The sequence below is a fragment of the Drosophila novamexicana genome, unplaced genomic scaffold, assembly GCF_003285875.2.
Source record: "Drosophila novamexicana strain 15010-1031.04,08,12 unplaced genomic scaffold, DnovRS2.1 tig00000009-arrow-pilon, whole genome shotgun sequence".
Lineage (NCBI taxonomy): Eukaryota > Metazoa > Arthropoda > Insecta > Diptera > Drosophilidae > Drosophila > Drosophila novamexicana.
The window spans coordinates 1,645,724-1,661,697 of NW_020824766.1; the positions used below are offsets into that span (position 1 = coordinate 1,645,724).

General features: G+C 41.6%; 1 protein-coding gene across 1 annotated transcript in view; it reads left to right on the forward strand.

Annotated features, from left to right (window-relative positions):
• Positions 1-1,014: 1,014 nt before the first annotated feature.
• Positions 1,015-15,974, forward strand: part of LOC115768772 (serine-rich adhesin for platelets) — a 113,845-nt gene continuing 98,885 nt past the window's right edge. Inside the window, exons 1-2 of the mRNA XM_030713466.1 lie at positions 1,015-3,470; positions 4,556-6,747. Coding sequence (XP_030569326.1) covers positions 1,015-3,470; positions 4,556-6,747 — 4,648 coding nt within the window. The remainder of the gene's footprint in view (positions 3,471-4,555; positions 6,748-15,974) is intronic.

Genomic DNA, 15,974 nt, shown 5'->3' on the forward strand with positions numbered 1-15,974 from the left:
TTTTCCTTAATTCTTTCTTTTTGTTTGATAAAAAAGAAAGTTGACATAAATTGTTAACTCGAAGTTTTTTATTTTGCGCTCGCCCAGTTGAAGTTGCGGTGGCAAAAAAGTTGCCAGTTGCTGTCTTTTGCCATTTTGTTGTTGTTGTTGTTTCTTGTGCTGTTGTTGTCGTTGTCTTATGTCGTGCGCAGGAAGGAAATAACTGAAGTTTAGCTAGCAGAGGGGGGTAAAGCGTTGGGGACTGCGGATGGTTTTTGGCAAGTTATTGTGGGATTTTGGCGCTGAAATGAAATGCATTTGAAAGTTCGTGAAACAAGTTAATCGTCTGTGAGTCTGCCAGTTTATGGCTTGAGCTCCATGGATAGATGAAATGAAAAGCAGTGTGATGATTGAATTTAAGATGAATTTGAAGAGGATAATACGATGTGTGCATGCATTAAAACGTACAAAAGGGGCTTGCGATTGCCGCTCTCATTAAATTCCTTTTTTTATTGACAGCAAATTAAATCTTATTGATTTTATTATATTTTCTACAATTAAAAGAAGTCTGTATTTGAGAGAACTTAAAAGCATTGGCAATACAATTCAAATGCCTAAGAAATGGCGAGTAACATTTTTGAAATTTACAATTTTTGAGCTACTTATTTTAAGTTAATTTAAATTAACATAATTTACATATTATCTTTAAGTGAATCAGACAAATTTGTATTTTCCCTCTGAAATATTGTTATACTTAGCTGGTAATTTAAATAATATTCATTTAATTTTAATTATTTAATTTATTTTTTTTCAGCACAAATCTCAAGTTGCTAACCAAATTCAGCTCGGACTGGTGTCCCGCACAGCCCTAGATCACAAAATTCAGCTTCGGCAACAACCGAACCACAAAAATCACCAACGTTTTAGCGCGAGCACTTACCAAGTACCAAGCATACCAGCTAGCATATGCACAAACCCAAACGATCAACAACGTCACATGTTTAAAGCTTTTCAAGCTAAACGAAGCTTCACAGCATGGCCTCCGCAGCAAATACAACAACCGAAACGACAATGTCGCAAAGCAATGACACAAACCCAACAGCAACAGCGGACGATGACTACATAACCGTTGTTGAAGTTGACGATCCCACATCGTCCACCAAAGACACAAACCATTTGAAGAAGCTAGTCAAACGGCAAAGTTCCGTGGCCGAAGACTCCTCATTTATCACCGTGCTGACCATTAACGAGCAGCAACAACAGCTGCTCCAGCAACAGCAGCAGGAACAACAGCAGCAACAGCAAAAGGATCAGCACGAATCGCTAACCGAGGCGGATGAATCGGAGCACGTTACCGTCTACCGCCTGCCGGGTGAGCGTCTGGGCTTTGGCCTTAAATTTCAGGGAGGCACACGCAACACGGAGCTGGTGCAAAAGCTGTACATACAGTCGTGCGCCGCCGACAGTCCCGCCTCCAAGGTGGCCACCAGTTGGGGACATTTGCGCGAGGGCGATGAAATTCAAAGCATTGATGGGCGGTTGGTCTCGCAAATGACGCGCATAGATTGTGTGCGCTGCCTCAAGGATAGTGTGGCAATTAATCTAATCGTACGCAATGGTCACGGCCAGAAGCCGCCCAGCGAGGAGGAGCAGCAGACAGATGTGTCCATTGTGCTCAATGCCCAGCCACCGCCGCCGCCACCAGTGCCACCACGCAAACTGGTGAAGCGACAAAACTCCAAAGAGGGGCCCTCCACAGTACAGCTCGTTGTAGAGAAGCCATTGACACCACCGCCAGATGCCGAATACTATATCAATCTCTTTGCTGAATCTCTTAAGGCCGGCTCGGAGTCGGATGACACAGCGAGCACCATTTCCACTGTCATTGATAAGCTCTCCATGGGGTCCAATTACTCATCCGATACGGAGTTGGCCGGCAGCCTGAACGGACCCGAGCTGGCCAAGCTGGTGCAGCCGTTTACATTGCTCGAGCAAGAATTTCAATTGGAACAGACACTATCTCAGCCCAAGCTAATCATACCGGGCAACAATTACGAGAATGTCGAGTTCAAGACGGAGAAAGTCAATGTCTATGAAAATGTTGAGCTGAAGAGTCCGCTTGGCACTCCAACGCCAAAACCACGTGTGCTGCTTGCCACCGTGGAGCCCAAGAAGCGTTCCATAATTCCTATGCCGCGCAAAATCGCTACGCCCACTAAGTTGCCTATTGAAGTTGCGCCTCCGAAAGTTCCAGTTGATTCACCCATAACGCCCACCAATGAGTTGGCCAGCACACCCACAAATGAGCCCACCAAGGAGGTCAAAGAGTTCAGCGCCAAGATACCCAAGGCCAAACCGTTGAGCTCCATAGTCAGTCCGGGATTTTCACGTGCCAAAACTGAGGGCGAGATTAAGCTTCATCTTCAGCCCATCAAGCAACAGTCACCGCAGCTGAAATCTCGCATTCCCATCGTCACAACCCCAGTCCAGAAATCACCTCCAGCTAATAAGTCAATAATAGCTTCGTCGCCGCCACCGTCAACAGCTAGCTCCAACATTCCTCGCCTGCTGCAGAAGCAAAAGTCGGAAACGGATCTGAAGTTGGGCTTTTATCGCAGCAAGTCCAAGGATGCCAGTCCCAGTCCTGGACACCTGAGAGCGCCACTGCAGCGTGCCAATTCCGCGGAGGCGCCGGCACGAACCACACCTGAACGCACTTACATACCTGTGCTACTCAACAGCGGCTCCCGGAGCAGCTCCAACTCGACGGAGTCGCTTAGCTCCATATGCAGCAATGGCAGCAACAGCCAACGTTCTCCAAAGGGACCCAAACCGAAGCCTCCGGAGCGCGTTCAGTCACTGCAAAAGACCCAAATACCCAAACTGCAGTCGCTGCCAACGACTCCTCCACAGCAGCAGCCAAAGCTGAGCATGCAGACCTTCAGGCAGGCCACCCATGGTACACCTCCAGCGACGCCCGTGAATACGCCCTCGCCCACCAGCAATCGTGAGATACGCTTCAAGATACAGACCTACGAAAGCAAGGCCCAAGATGAGGACAAGTTGCCCAGTCTCTTCGATCTGGTGCACAAGCAGGAGGCAGTCGAGAAACTGGAGACGTCACCGAAACCACAACGTGACATAACCGCTTTGCTGGCAGCGGTAGCTGCGGAGGCAGCCGATCTGGCAAGGGAATCGCCACCTCCCTTGGTGGTAGGCAAGTGCACCAAGATTGTGGATGATAATCAGAGCACAACGTGTTACTCAAGCTCCAGCAGTGATGAGGATGATGCCGAACAGGATGATGTAGATGCCGCCGAGCGCGAGTATATCTGTGAGGATGGCGAAAAGCTGGGTCCACCAGAGTTAATCAATGGGCCGGGCCCCTCGGAGGCTTACTTTAACATGTATTGGCATTCGAATATGCTGCCCACCATTGGAGAGGTTGAGGAAGAGTTCTCGTCGCTCGAGCCGCAATCCTTGACGAACGGGTGAGTACAGAAATAATGATAATGAGCGCTAGAAAGGTTGGGTATGAATTGGCACAGGTCGACTGAAGTATATAAAGTGGGTGTAGGAAAAATGAGTCCAAGTTTTAAGAGTCGAAATAGGCGACTTTTTAAAGAAAATAAACAAAACAAGATTGATATAACAAAATCGAAGTACTTAGAGATTAGATAAGATAAGATATAAGATTTGGATTATCAGCAGATTTATACCCTGATTGAGTCTATTATTACAATTGTATCATGAATTGTGAGACACATAGAAAGTTACCTCTCCGACTTTGTATGCTCTTGATCTTAGGTAACTGCCGAGTCGATATAGTCATGTCCTAACCTGTGCTCTATGCATTTCTCCAAATTTGTATTCCTATATTATATGATTCCTGCAGGAACAATCCGTTGGAAATAAAGCTTTTCCACAATAGAACTTCTAAGCCACATGCTTACGAGAGTATTAAGTCTGCAACGTGCCGAATTTAGCCGTGCTTTCTTCTTTTACTGTGTTAAATATAATACAGTGAAACGTTTGTACACTGGTAAAGGTAGAAACTTGCGCAATTCATCATATGCTAGTCATATTCTTACCAGATACGGCTTTCCAGTCTCACAGTTGCCAAAATTTTTTGCAAATAATAGAAATGGGTAAATATTTGCGGTATATAAACCTAACTATAGGAACTCACACATTCAGGCCTTTGGCCAGGCGGAGGGGCAACCCCCGTTTATAGACTGATAAGAAAAATGCCGGTGTGTTTACTAACACCGCCAAACGCACTGATAAAAGCCTGAATATTTGTATGCGCAACTGATAACGGCTAATGGCAAACGGCAAACGGTATTCGGCGAACGTTTGGGCCAACTAGTTCAATTTCGAAAGGCGAAAGGCAAAGGTTTGCGGGGTTGCATATAATTTGCGCAGCGTTTGAAATCAAGCAGCTGACGGGCAAATTTCCGTTTGCTGTAGCGACAGGTTCGGAAACGTTTCAATTAACATACATATATACAATTTGATAAAACGCCAATCATTCTAATTACCCAATGTGATATACACCTGTCTGTCTACCCAACAGCCAACCGAGTGCGATTGCGGAGGAGCTAAAGAAGTTACCGAACTACGTGCAACCAGCGAAGGTGACGAAGGCGAACACTGCCAAAATGGAAGCCCAAGCAGCAACGGAGGAGGCTCCTCAAGTCAAGAGCGTTGATAAGATTGTTGCCCATAATGATGACGCAGTCGACGATGGCGATAAGGCTGACCAAAACGCTGACCATTTCGAAGAGAGCAGCAGCTCAAGCAGCACAACGCAGCAGAGCGAAACGAGCAGCACGCAGGAAACTAGCGAAAGCAGCGAGAAGAGCACCAGCAAGACACAACGTACGATTACCAGAAAGGTGGTTACCACTAAGACAAGCAGCACCACAAGCACCAGCAGCAGCTCCTCGAGCTTTATGAGTCCCACAGCAGACATTAGCTTCAAGCTGCAACCGTATGAGGAGCGTGAGGAGGCGCAGACAACGACACCGACAACCACAACGACCGTACATGAGGAGCGTCGCGTTGTTAGCGAACAGAAGACGCTCAGCGAGCTGAGAACCAAGGATGCGCTGACCGGTGAGGAGCAGCTGGTGACCAGCGCCGAGTCCAAGTCAAGCAGTGCACGCTTCAAGAAGATCAGCAGCAACGACAATCTGCTCGACCTGGCCGATGTCGAGCAGCTGCAGCCGTTGACTGCCACCGTCTCTGCGGAGACGCGTCTAACGGAGCGTCTGGAAAATCCACAGGATAAACAGAGTATTGAAACGGGTATTTTGACATTATCCGAATGTGGCAAGCAGCTGCAGCTGTCCGAAAACGGTGGCATCAGCTACACCGAATGCGAGCAGACCGAACAACAGACCTATTTGGAGGGCCAACAGATCCTTAACGAGCAGCCCGTCGACGTAAATGCGCAGCCCACACTCGAGAGGGAATTCAGCGAGACTCTAACGGTTAGCAAGGATGGTGAGAAGCAGGTGACCAAGCGACTGGAGCAAAGCAAAGAAACGCCCTGCAAGAAGGGGGCCAAGCTGCTGAAGAAGACCGATGAGGAGCGTCGCCTAGAGCAGGAGGCGCAAAAGATTATCGAGAGCTATCAGAAAGTAAAGAAGGAGACCGAGAAACTGTACAATCTGCAGCTGGCAGATGATGAGCAGGGCTTTGATCTGAGTGCCTTTGAGCAGGTTGAACCCCATGCAGAGCAGCAGGCCGAGGCAGAAGTTGTGCAGCCAGAGGAGGAGCTGGTGAAGGAGGAGGTGGTGGTGAAGGAGGAACTGGTGAAAGAGGAGGTGGTGAAAGAGGAGATGGTTAAGGAGGAGATTATCAAACCTGTGGAGGAGGTAACTGTGCACGAACAATTGGAAATTACTTTACCCGCTGTCGAGGACGATCTGGGCTATGTGCTGCACAAAAACATCATAGATCCACCAAAGCCGGAAATCGTTATCGAGGAAGTAATCAGGGCAGCTGCGCCCAAGGCAGCGCCCAAGGCAACGCCCAAACCGAAGCCGCCCTTGCCAAGTGCCAAGCCAAAGGTGTCGCCAACCATTGTTAAACCCAAAACAGCTCCGCCGCCCGTGCCTAGTAAGCGCAGTGAGCTGGGACTGGGAGGCAAACCGACGCCCACACAGCGACGCAGCAGTCTGGAGCTACAGAGTCCGCCCAAGCCGTTAGAACGCATCATTGTGGGCGTGGAGCAGACAGAACCCAGCCCAATTATCAATTTGGCCAGCGTCGATCTGCCCAATGTAGCGCCCGCTACTGTTGTCCCCCACAAGTCGAATGTCAATGATAATGCTGTTGACCTGCTGCAGGATGAGCTGCACTTTGAGAGCCATAAACTGCCGAACGCCGAGAAACAACGAGAGGTTGAGGGCGAGGTGACCATAGAGGGGCGCGGCCCGGAGCAGGGACAGGGGCAGGCCGAAGTAAATGGCATTGTTCTAAGTGCCAGCTCATCGATGACATCAACAGCATCATCGTCATCGTCGGCGGCAACGCCAATAACAACGCCAATTTTGGTATCAGCAACGTCATCACTAGATTCGGTCAAAAGTGTCATCGAGGTCATCAATGGGCATGCCACCGACAGAACCGAGGGGCACAGCAACGACAACAGCTGCAATAGCCTAAATGGAGCCGTAGTAGTCGCTGATGACACTGAACCCAGCGAGGAGCATGTGGAGAATGTGTCAACGTTGACGCTCGATAGAGAACACGAAACAGGTAAGTGCTTGTCAGATGCAGGGCTTAAGGGCTTAAGGTTTAGCTGAGTGCAAAACGAGCCTATATACTGTGACCGTGGGTGCCTATTAGATACATTTTTGGGCTTTGACTCTTTTGCACTTTGAACAGCATTTCCTTAAAATCATTTATTCTTTTTTTCCCATATAACTAGAATGCGTAATTTAATATTAATATTAATAGTGAGGCAAATTGTTTTATTATTATTAAACAGAACATATTTAAGGGGTTCATTTAGTTTTTAATTAGCTTCCGTTAATACACAATATATTGTATTTTCTCAAGTTAATAACTAATATTATTGTTTTCATTCTTATTTGATCATTAATATTATTATTTGCTATTTTTTCAATTTACATTATTTATTTTATTATTTTTTTTTTTGTGAATTTTATGTTCATTAATATTAAATAAAAAAAATTTAATTTCTTCAAATTAAACTTTTACAGTTAATAATAATATTATTATAATTATTTACATACATATATTTTTATTCTGTGAATTTTTTTTTTTATTTTATGATTATTTTTATTTAAAATTTTTTTTTATTTAATTATTTTATTATTATTATACCTAAATATGATTATTTATTTTGTTATTAATATTGTTATTAGTATTTTAATTTACGGGACTCTTGCACAACTTCTCCGTAAATAGTTAATAATAAGCTATAGACTTCTATATCTTCTGTTACACTGAGCACTACTTATTATAGGTATATATATATATATATATATTCTGCCTTCCATGATAAATGGACAAAAAAGAACACTATAATTGTGAGCAACGATTTCTACTTAATATTATTTTGTTGCTTTTTAATGAATTTTTGTCAATTTTTCGACACACGTCTCACTTTAGCTATGAATTCAAAATTGTGTCAAATGACCAAATGCTCTGCTAGAGCCAGGCGTAATGCGGGGCTGGGTGATTGTTTGCCCAGCAGCGCTCAATGAGCATTAAGCTGTGGTCACTGCGGCTGCCAACCGGCCCCGGTAGGTCCGCTTGCCAAGCTGATTTTTGACAACTCTTGTCTCTAAACGGACAGTCCGTTAGTCAGACGCATCCAATTATTGGTCACTATATGTATGTATGTGTTGGAGGCGTTTCCCTCTCCGGCGCCATTAAGTCCGTTGCCATAAGCCGCAATTTGGAACTCTAAGCTGTACAGTTCGCAATTCCTCTCTTTTGGTTCTTCCCCTCCATTGCCAGATCTACTTGGTTTGCATTTTGTTTGCCTTTAGCATATGCAAAATGCGACTAATGGACTTTATGGACTCTTTTTGTGCCAACTGAAACTGAAACTGAAACTGACGAGTCGCCAGCAGTTTTGTCTGGTCAGCAGGGTCTAGTTATTGGGAGCCACCCATTTTGGTTGGCGTGAATGCAATTTTGGGGAGTAGCTGTTAAAGTTGAATTGGAAATATGATCAGAGGTTTTTATCTCTGATGCGTAATAATCTAATAAATGAAACATTTTACGCACGTTTTTATAGAGAGTTTCTTAAATGTTCAATTTATATTTGCTTAAGATTCGCTGAAGTCTTCACCTGCCTTAAGTTCGAATATTTGCAAATATATTTTACAATCATTTCACACTACAATCCCTTAACATTTGCTGTTAAACGGCATAGATTTCCATTTTTAATGCATATGTAATAAAAACTCTATATTTTCTCTGCCGGCATTGTCATTTATTTGAAATTATTTATTTGTGCTTTATCCACAGTATTGCCAATTATATTGCAATCGGAATATGAATTTTACATTTGGAATGTATAAAAGCAAATGACTAAAGTCGACAATGCTGTGAATTATAATATTTGAAATATGCCAAATTTATTTCACCATATCGAGCAAATTATTTTCATTTAACTGAGCGCCAGAGCACAAAAACGAAATAATATAAATAAAACCTTAAAAAACAATTGCCATAAAATGTAAATTGCAACAGCGGGTAAGTGCAACAGTATTACGTATACGCATATATATATACATATACATATGCATATATGTATGTTGCCCTCTCGTTCTAACGTAATTGTTTGGCTTAAATATTTCATGTGCATTGGATTTGCGTTACCTGTGCAAACGACACATTTGCATTTTGGTTATAAAAACAAACCAAATCCAATGAACGGGTAGCGGCACGATACGTGCAAATAAAATATTGGCAAAATGTTTTAATTAAACAAAAACTGACAAATATTGGCACCTGTATTCCCAGCTAGGCATTGCCGGCATTGCATGCAACAAAACATTTGCATACCAAAATGCGTCCCAAAATGCAGATTGGTTTTCTGCTGCGGTCGATTCACTCTCAGGGGTTGGTGCATATATCCTTTCCAAAATATTAATCAAAAATTTTGCAGCGCAACTGAATTGCATTTGCATATTATACAGTGGCACACACTCAGCATAAGTTCGGGTAACAATATCGTAAATTTTAATGTCTGTATGCGACAAATATCATAGAAATTTAATTATCTAATCGATAGCTCACATTTTGATTGATCCATAAACAAAAATTGCCATTTGCCAACAATCATAAAAGGCTATCTTACGAGCCAAAATATTACATACCCACATGTAGCTGACAGTCGAACCACTGTTCTGATTGAGTTCTGCCTTTGGAAGGCATTTATTTTAGTGTTAAACATTTTGGTTGCGTCACACTGACTGATGATAAAAAATAACAAATAATCGATTTTGCTTAGCATATCGTGGACTTTACTGCAAAGTGTACTTTCAAATGAAAAATATCGATAAATATCGCGCTGAAGAACTTATCCTCGATTCAGTAAAGTGCGTATAACGCATGGTTTCCACGATCTTAGTATAAGTATATTATATGATGTAAAGATAAACAAAAACATTGAAAATGGGTAACTTGTGCAAGTGCATGTGACAGGGAGAAGGAAGCACTGTTCCCATAAAGTATATATATATTTTTGCATCAATAACCGAGTCGATCTAGCCATATTCATCTCTGCCCGTGTACATGAAAGCTTCTATTTCAGAACCTATGAGATAAAGAGACTTCAAAGTAGGTTCTCCTAGTGCCCGCTTACTGCTAACTAGTTGGGTTCCGTTCCCGTTTACAAGCAATCGATAAATTCGAAATCCTGTTTTTGAGCAAATATCTTCGATTTTAATGGCTTGAGGCACCAAACTTGACAAGTAGCTTGTAAACTAGTATATAATGCAGATCTAATATTTTTCATTGTATAACCAACGTTCCTCCCCCCTAGCGCAAGCTTCATTTTGTTTTGGTATAAGAAGGGTATCCCCTAGTCGTGCACTCCCGACTAAATTACTTTTACTTGTTTTTTATTATTTTGCACCTCACATAGCACTCGCATATTTTTCGCATATACTGATATAGCAAATAGTTGATTTAGTTAAGTAAACTTACGGGCATTGAATTTATTGTTCTTTTTGCCATGACGTCATACATATTAAATTAAAGCTGATTTTATTTCATTCCCATGCGTATATATGGAATTGCTCTGTCATAAAAGTAAATATTTTTACGGCGCATTCAATTTCATAATTACAGTCCTTTGGCTATTTGTGTTATTCTTTCTCACCCTCTCTCTATCTCTCTCTCTCTCTCTCGCTCTCTCTTTCTGTTTATCTCTTTAATGATAATAATTTTTATAACCGAAATGCATTGATAGATAGCATTGTTTTTCATATCGAATGTTATCTATCAATTGACAAGAATTTCATCCATGCCATATGTCGATTGGCTTGATTCTTTCCGATAAGACCTTATCAGCATTGCCAAAGCTATGCGTGTTGTAATTAGTTGTTTGGCCCAAATATTTTGCTAATCCGTCAACAGTTGCTGCTCAACCCACCGAACCAACTAAGTCCAAACCGCTCCAGCTGCCCATTTCAAGCAGCTGCTACTCGCCAGCTTTGCGTTGGAACTGTGTCTACGTCAGCGCCAGGTCCAGCGTTCGGTGTTCAGTGCTCAGTGCCCAGTCAGTGCACTCAACACTTTGAAATTGGATTTGGAGCCAAAATGAGCAGCTGACCAGCTGACTGAATGACTGACAAGCTGTAGAGCCCCTCGGCGCGCCCTCTTCCGCTACATCTAAGCCCGCCGAAAGCGGTCGGCATAATTGCTTTTGGGCACATGTCACCCACTCAAGCGCCAGCGGTTCGGACTGCAGCTCAAAAGGAGCACTTGGGCCCCCACCATGGTGCTAATGAAAATGCATGACGCGCAGTTGGCGCAGGCTAGATGTGCAGTTGAGTCCTGTGTGTCGTGTGTAGTTGGGCTCTGTTTTAGAAAACAAGCCCCGATTGGGTATAACACTTTTCACGCAGAGCTTAATAAGTTTAGAAAGGCAAAAGCTAAGCAAACGAAATTTGATTTAGTTAGAAAACAAAATCCTTTAAATATGTTTTTATTGTAGCAAGATGCATAAGTTGGATGTAAAACTTTGAAACGTATGATAAGAGTTGTTTTCCCTTGCATACCTTGAAGAGCCTGTAATAGTTGAGCAAGACTAGAACTTCTTTGGAACACCAAAAGTATGCCACAGAATTTTATTGTTTTTACATTTATTAGAAGAAAATCTATTACTAGAAACTTAATGTGTTAATTATATATAAATTTATGCAAAAGCCTTAGGCAGGGTGTAAATATTGTGAATATTTGTATAGTATTTTCAATATTTACCTATTGGAAATGGGTAAATAAGGGTATATTGGTTTTCTGAAAATGTATGTAACAAGCAGAAAGAAGCTTATTCCTCTTTTAGATATATATACTCTAGGCGGTACGATTTCGAATACTAAAAACTCATATATCATGCGCAAAAGAAAAAAAAATCATGTTTCTATCTGATATCTATAAGTATTGATTGTCGCAGGGTATCTACTAGTCGGACATTGCCTACTTAAGCACTCTTGGTTTTTCTGTTGCTTTTGCTTTGCTGTGGCTTACAATTTTCAATTGACAGCCTTGTCTGTCTGTCTATTTGATTACAAGTGTTGTAGACATTTGCAGGTCAAATGCTTCCCCCTTCCCTACTTACCACTCCTTGCCCCTTCTCTGCAAATTGTGTGTGTGTGTGTCACGAACATTGCGCAAAATTTATCGCTTTTGTGCATTTGAAATTAATTTGAAATTAATTTTCAATTCGATTTTCGGGGCTGCCTTCTCATTTGATGTGTGTGTTTTAGTTGTTGTCGTTGGTTGTTGTTGCCATCGCAGTTGGCTCCATGTAATTACATGTCGTTCTGTTAGCTGTTGTTGTTGGCGCCTCGGGGTTTTTTGATTATATTTTGTAGCTAATTTTGTTGTTTGTGGTCTTGTCGATTTTAATTGTTTGGTAAATGAAACTATCAACTGTTAACTGTGGCTCGTAGGGGGTGTTCGGTTAGCATGTTGCGGCTGTGGTGGTTGAATTTAATATTGGAAAATTATTTTTTATATGAAAAGGAACAAGTAGCCAACAAATGCCAAAGATTAAATGCTCTTACATTATATTTATATTAATCATTTTAAGGCTATGGCAGCGAACTTGAAGTTTTAACTGATCAGCTTCTAAGTGGAAATGAATAAATAGATACCCTTGGCGACTTTTGCATATCTTTGTGAGTAGTAAAGTTGCGAGCTTTCTCAGTTCTGAGGTTGTATTTAGTATTTGTATACTTCTTACATATAAGCGTATTTAAACGTATAAACTGTGATACTTTATAAAACAAAAGGAAGCTATTTTTCGACCGATCGTTCGCATGTCAGCAACAGAAGTTCTGACTGCAAAAGAAAGTTTGAGCTATGTAAAGTTTCAAGACAATATCTTAAAACCTGAGATACTAGTTCGCTTAGACAGACGGACATAAGGGCGGACATGACTTTAATAGCTTTTTTATAAATTGCAAACGTGTGAGGTGTGTTAGACAATTAGACAAAGCTTGACATATACTTTAAATGCAACCATGTAGGCTGTCCTGTCTTGGATTCCATTTGTTCATTAATTAAAGGAAACAAAAACATTTGAACAAGTTTGTCCTGTTCTTTTAGCTGTTTCGTATTAAAATAAAAATACCCTTCGCAAGGATTAAAAGCATTTTTAAGCTTGATGCATATTAACTTTTTGTGGGCTTAATGGCCTAACACCAGCCAAATCGTTTCGAACCGTTAGCCATGCCACATATACCACATGATACCGCAAAGCCACGGTTTTAACGGCAATTCCAATACATCGGTATCTAATTGGAATCCGCACCACAAAACGCTGTCGAGTTGATTTGATTGATTTTAAATGGCGTTTAATTTGACAATCGATGAGCCAGAAAATGCTGCACTGCCACAATTTGAGAGGCGTTCAACCAGCGGGTCAAAGGGCAACTTGATTGACTGATTTGATTTCGTTTCATTTGATTTGATGCAGCTGTCATAAAACGCTGCACATACAATTTCGTAAAGTCTTAAAGGGATTGCAGCCTAGTTGAAAATCTGCTTGAAAAATTGTGAATTATGAATAAGCGATGTTATAGCAAAGAGCAAGTGATTGAGAAGTTACTGCAGCTCATTCTTCTGCTCCTGATAACTCTTCACTGAATAGTCTACTCTACACTGTGCCGTTTCGTATGAATTTAGTCCATTTGTGCCTTTATGTCCGCCCCTGCCATTTATGAGTTATATATTGGCTCCAGACTCAGCATAAGCAGGCGGCAAACATCACAGAAAGATAAGCATTCATGGAGCATTCAACATTGAGCATTGGGTCAATATTATCAGCACATTTAAATGGGCTTAAACGCGAGGCCTGAAATGAATGCTAAAGCAAACAATGGCAAAGGACCATTGAATTGCCCAGCGACCCAGTTTTGTAAACTGAATTTAGAGCATGAACTTTTGGGCACCAAAGGGCACATGCTACAATTAATAAAATAAATATTTATATTATGCTTGAAAACAGCTTTTACTAATTGATAAAGCATAAAAGTATATAGTATATACATGTAGTAAAGATTATTCATAGCTTTACTTTATTAAGTTTGCAAAAAATTGTTGTATCTACCAGATAGTTTCATATAGATTATTCGAGGGCAATATTGGTCCATTAGGTTCCAAAATCCGAGATAATCTAAATTGTGTTTGGGATTTTGCTAATAAATCTCTGATCCAACAATAGTTGTTAATGAAAGGAAATCTACATTGGCATAGAGTTGGAAATGTGCAGAGGAGCTCAACCGTATTTTATATAAAGTTAGATCTGAATTGGCATGTTATGAAAAATACTCAATTTAGTACATAATTTCTATATGCTTATCTAAGCACATTGTCGGTACTTTCTTTATTTCTGAGCAGCTTTGCAAATTTTGTGATTGACTGTAAACTCTTGATAAAATGATATCTAAGAAAGTTCATACAAATAGGTAGGGTTCTTATGGACAAACATACGCGTGCATGCAAATAGGTGTGTAGCTTTAGGGAAATTATAAAGAAAGTCAATAAGATAGGCTGTAGATAACTGATTTCTTCAGATGAGCTGTATATACTACAGCACTACTACAGCAGAAATTCGAACTAAGAAAGCTTCAAGAGCAGCTTCGGAAATGTACATTTGCCTGGCTAGCTCCAAGACTCGCCCAAAGTAGGAGATAATAAAATGAGACAAAAGAAAAAAGCTGTGCTAATTATTTAGCACTTGGCTGGAAGTAGTCAAGCAAGGAAACCATGCGGGAAGCCAAGTCATGACTTTATTTTCATTGTTTTATCGCGCTAAAATCGCGAACGTTGAAAATCACATGCGCACACATCATAAATGTCAACTTGGCGAGAATTATGGCACACAAGGTGGCAGAAAAAAGCCAAACAAAAAACACAGGAGTACACAGACTGCAGGAGGTGAAACATAGGGTGCTAGGTACTGTTTTGCTCTAGAGTAGCATTCAGTCATCTTATGAAGTCATGGTGTGGTGCAATGCTTCGCTTGGCTTTCAGCTTTCGGCTGTCGGGGTTCATGTGTGCTTGTGCTTGTGTTTGGGTTCTATCTGAAAATCGAGATTTCGTGGTCCGTGACCATTTGGCAATGTGATAATTGCAGCTGCTGCCGTCGCGCAGAACCCAGAAGCAGTTCTTGTCATGAGGCATAGCCGTGATGTGTGTTGCCTTTGAGTTGGTTCAGGTTTTGGTTCGGGTTCCGCTTCGGGCTTGGATTTGGGTTCGGGTTCGGGTTGGTTGCGTTTGACACTAAAGTGCAGCTGGGCTTGGCCCATGACTGCATTCTCCAGCTCCTCTTACTCTTACCAGCAGCTAGCTCTTTCTCTTGCTACTGTTGCACATTTTCGCTTTGTTTCGCATTTAATGTGACAATGTCATTTTGTTTGCTGTACTTGTTGTTGTTGCTGTTGTCGTTTATCTATCTGTTAATTTGCAACGCCACGCAAGTTCACACTCTTAATTGGATTTGAAAGTGCAGTCGGAGGCAGCATTTGACACAGGCCAATCCCCCAGCTGCTGCTGCTGCTTTAGCTCCTTCTGCTTGTGCTCCTCCTCCAGCTCGGCTCAGAAGTTTAGAGACATGACAGCTGATTAGTTAGACTGGCTATTTGGGTTTGTTTTGGCCAGCCTGTGTGAATGGGGTTAACCCAACAACGGCGGTGGCGGCATTTAATGCATTTTGCGAAGATTTTCATGTGCCTGGCAGCCCGTTAATGAGTTCAGTTCAGTTGCGCTTAATGATAATGGATTGAAGAGAAGGTGCAGCTGGGTTTGCCGCCGATAGAGAGTAGCACTAGCCGTGAGCAGTATATTTTTGTTAACTAAAAAGAACATGAGTCGTTGATAGTTATGGCACTGTACTAGGTTAAATGTTAGCATGGTTCACAAGATCAGTGAAAAGACACGATTGATAATAAAAGCTTGTTGTTTGGGCGAGTATACGTACACTCAGAGAAACTCCTAATGGAAATGTGGACAAAGTCTTAAAACGATTTGTCTATTTTTTTAAAGCAGAAAAAAATGTCTGAAGAGTGAAATATTTTCTAACTTTAAGAAAGCAATGTTCTTAGGCTGAATTTCATGACATCTTGAGCCGAATTTCTATTTTAATTCTTCTATATTTATTTTTCTTTTTAGTATACTTTTCAATATATTCATAAAGATAATTTGGCTCACACTCGTTTTGTTGACCATTAACAAATAAATAAATAATTATTTGAAGGGCATCATTTGATGAT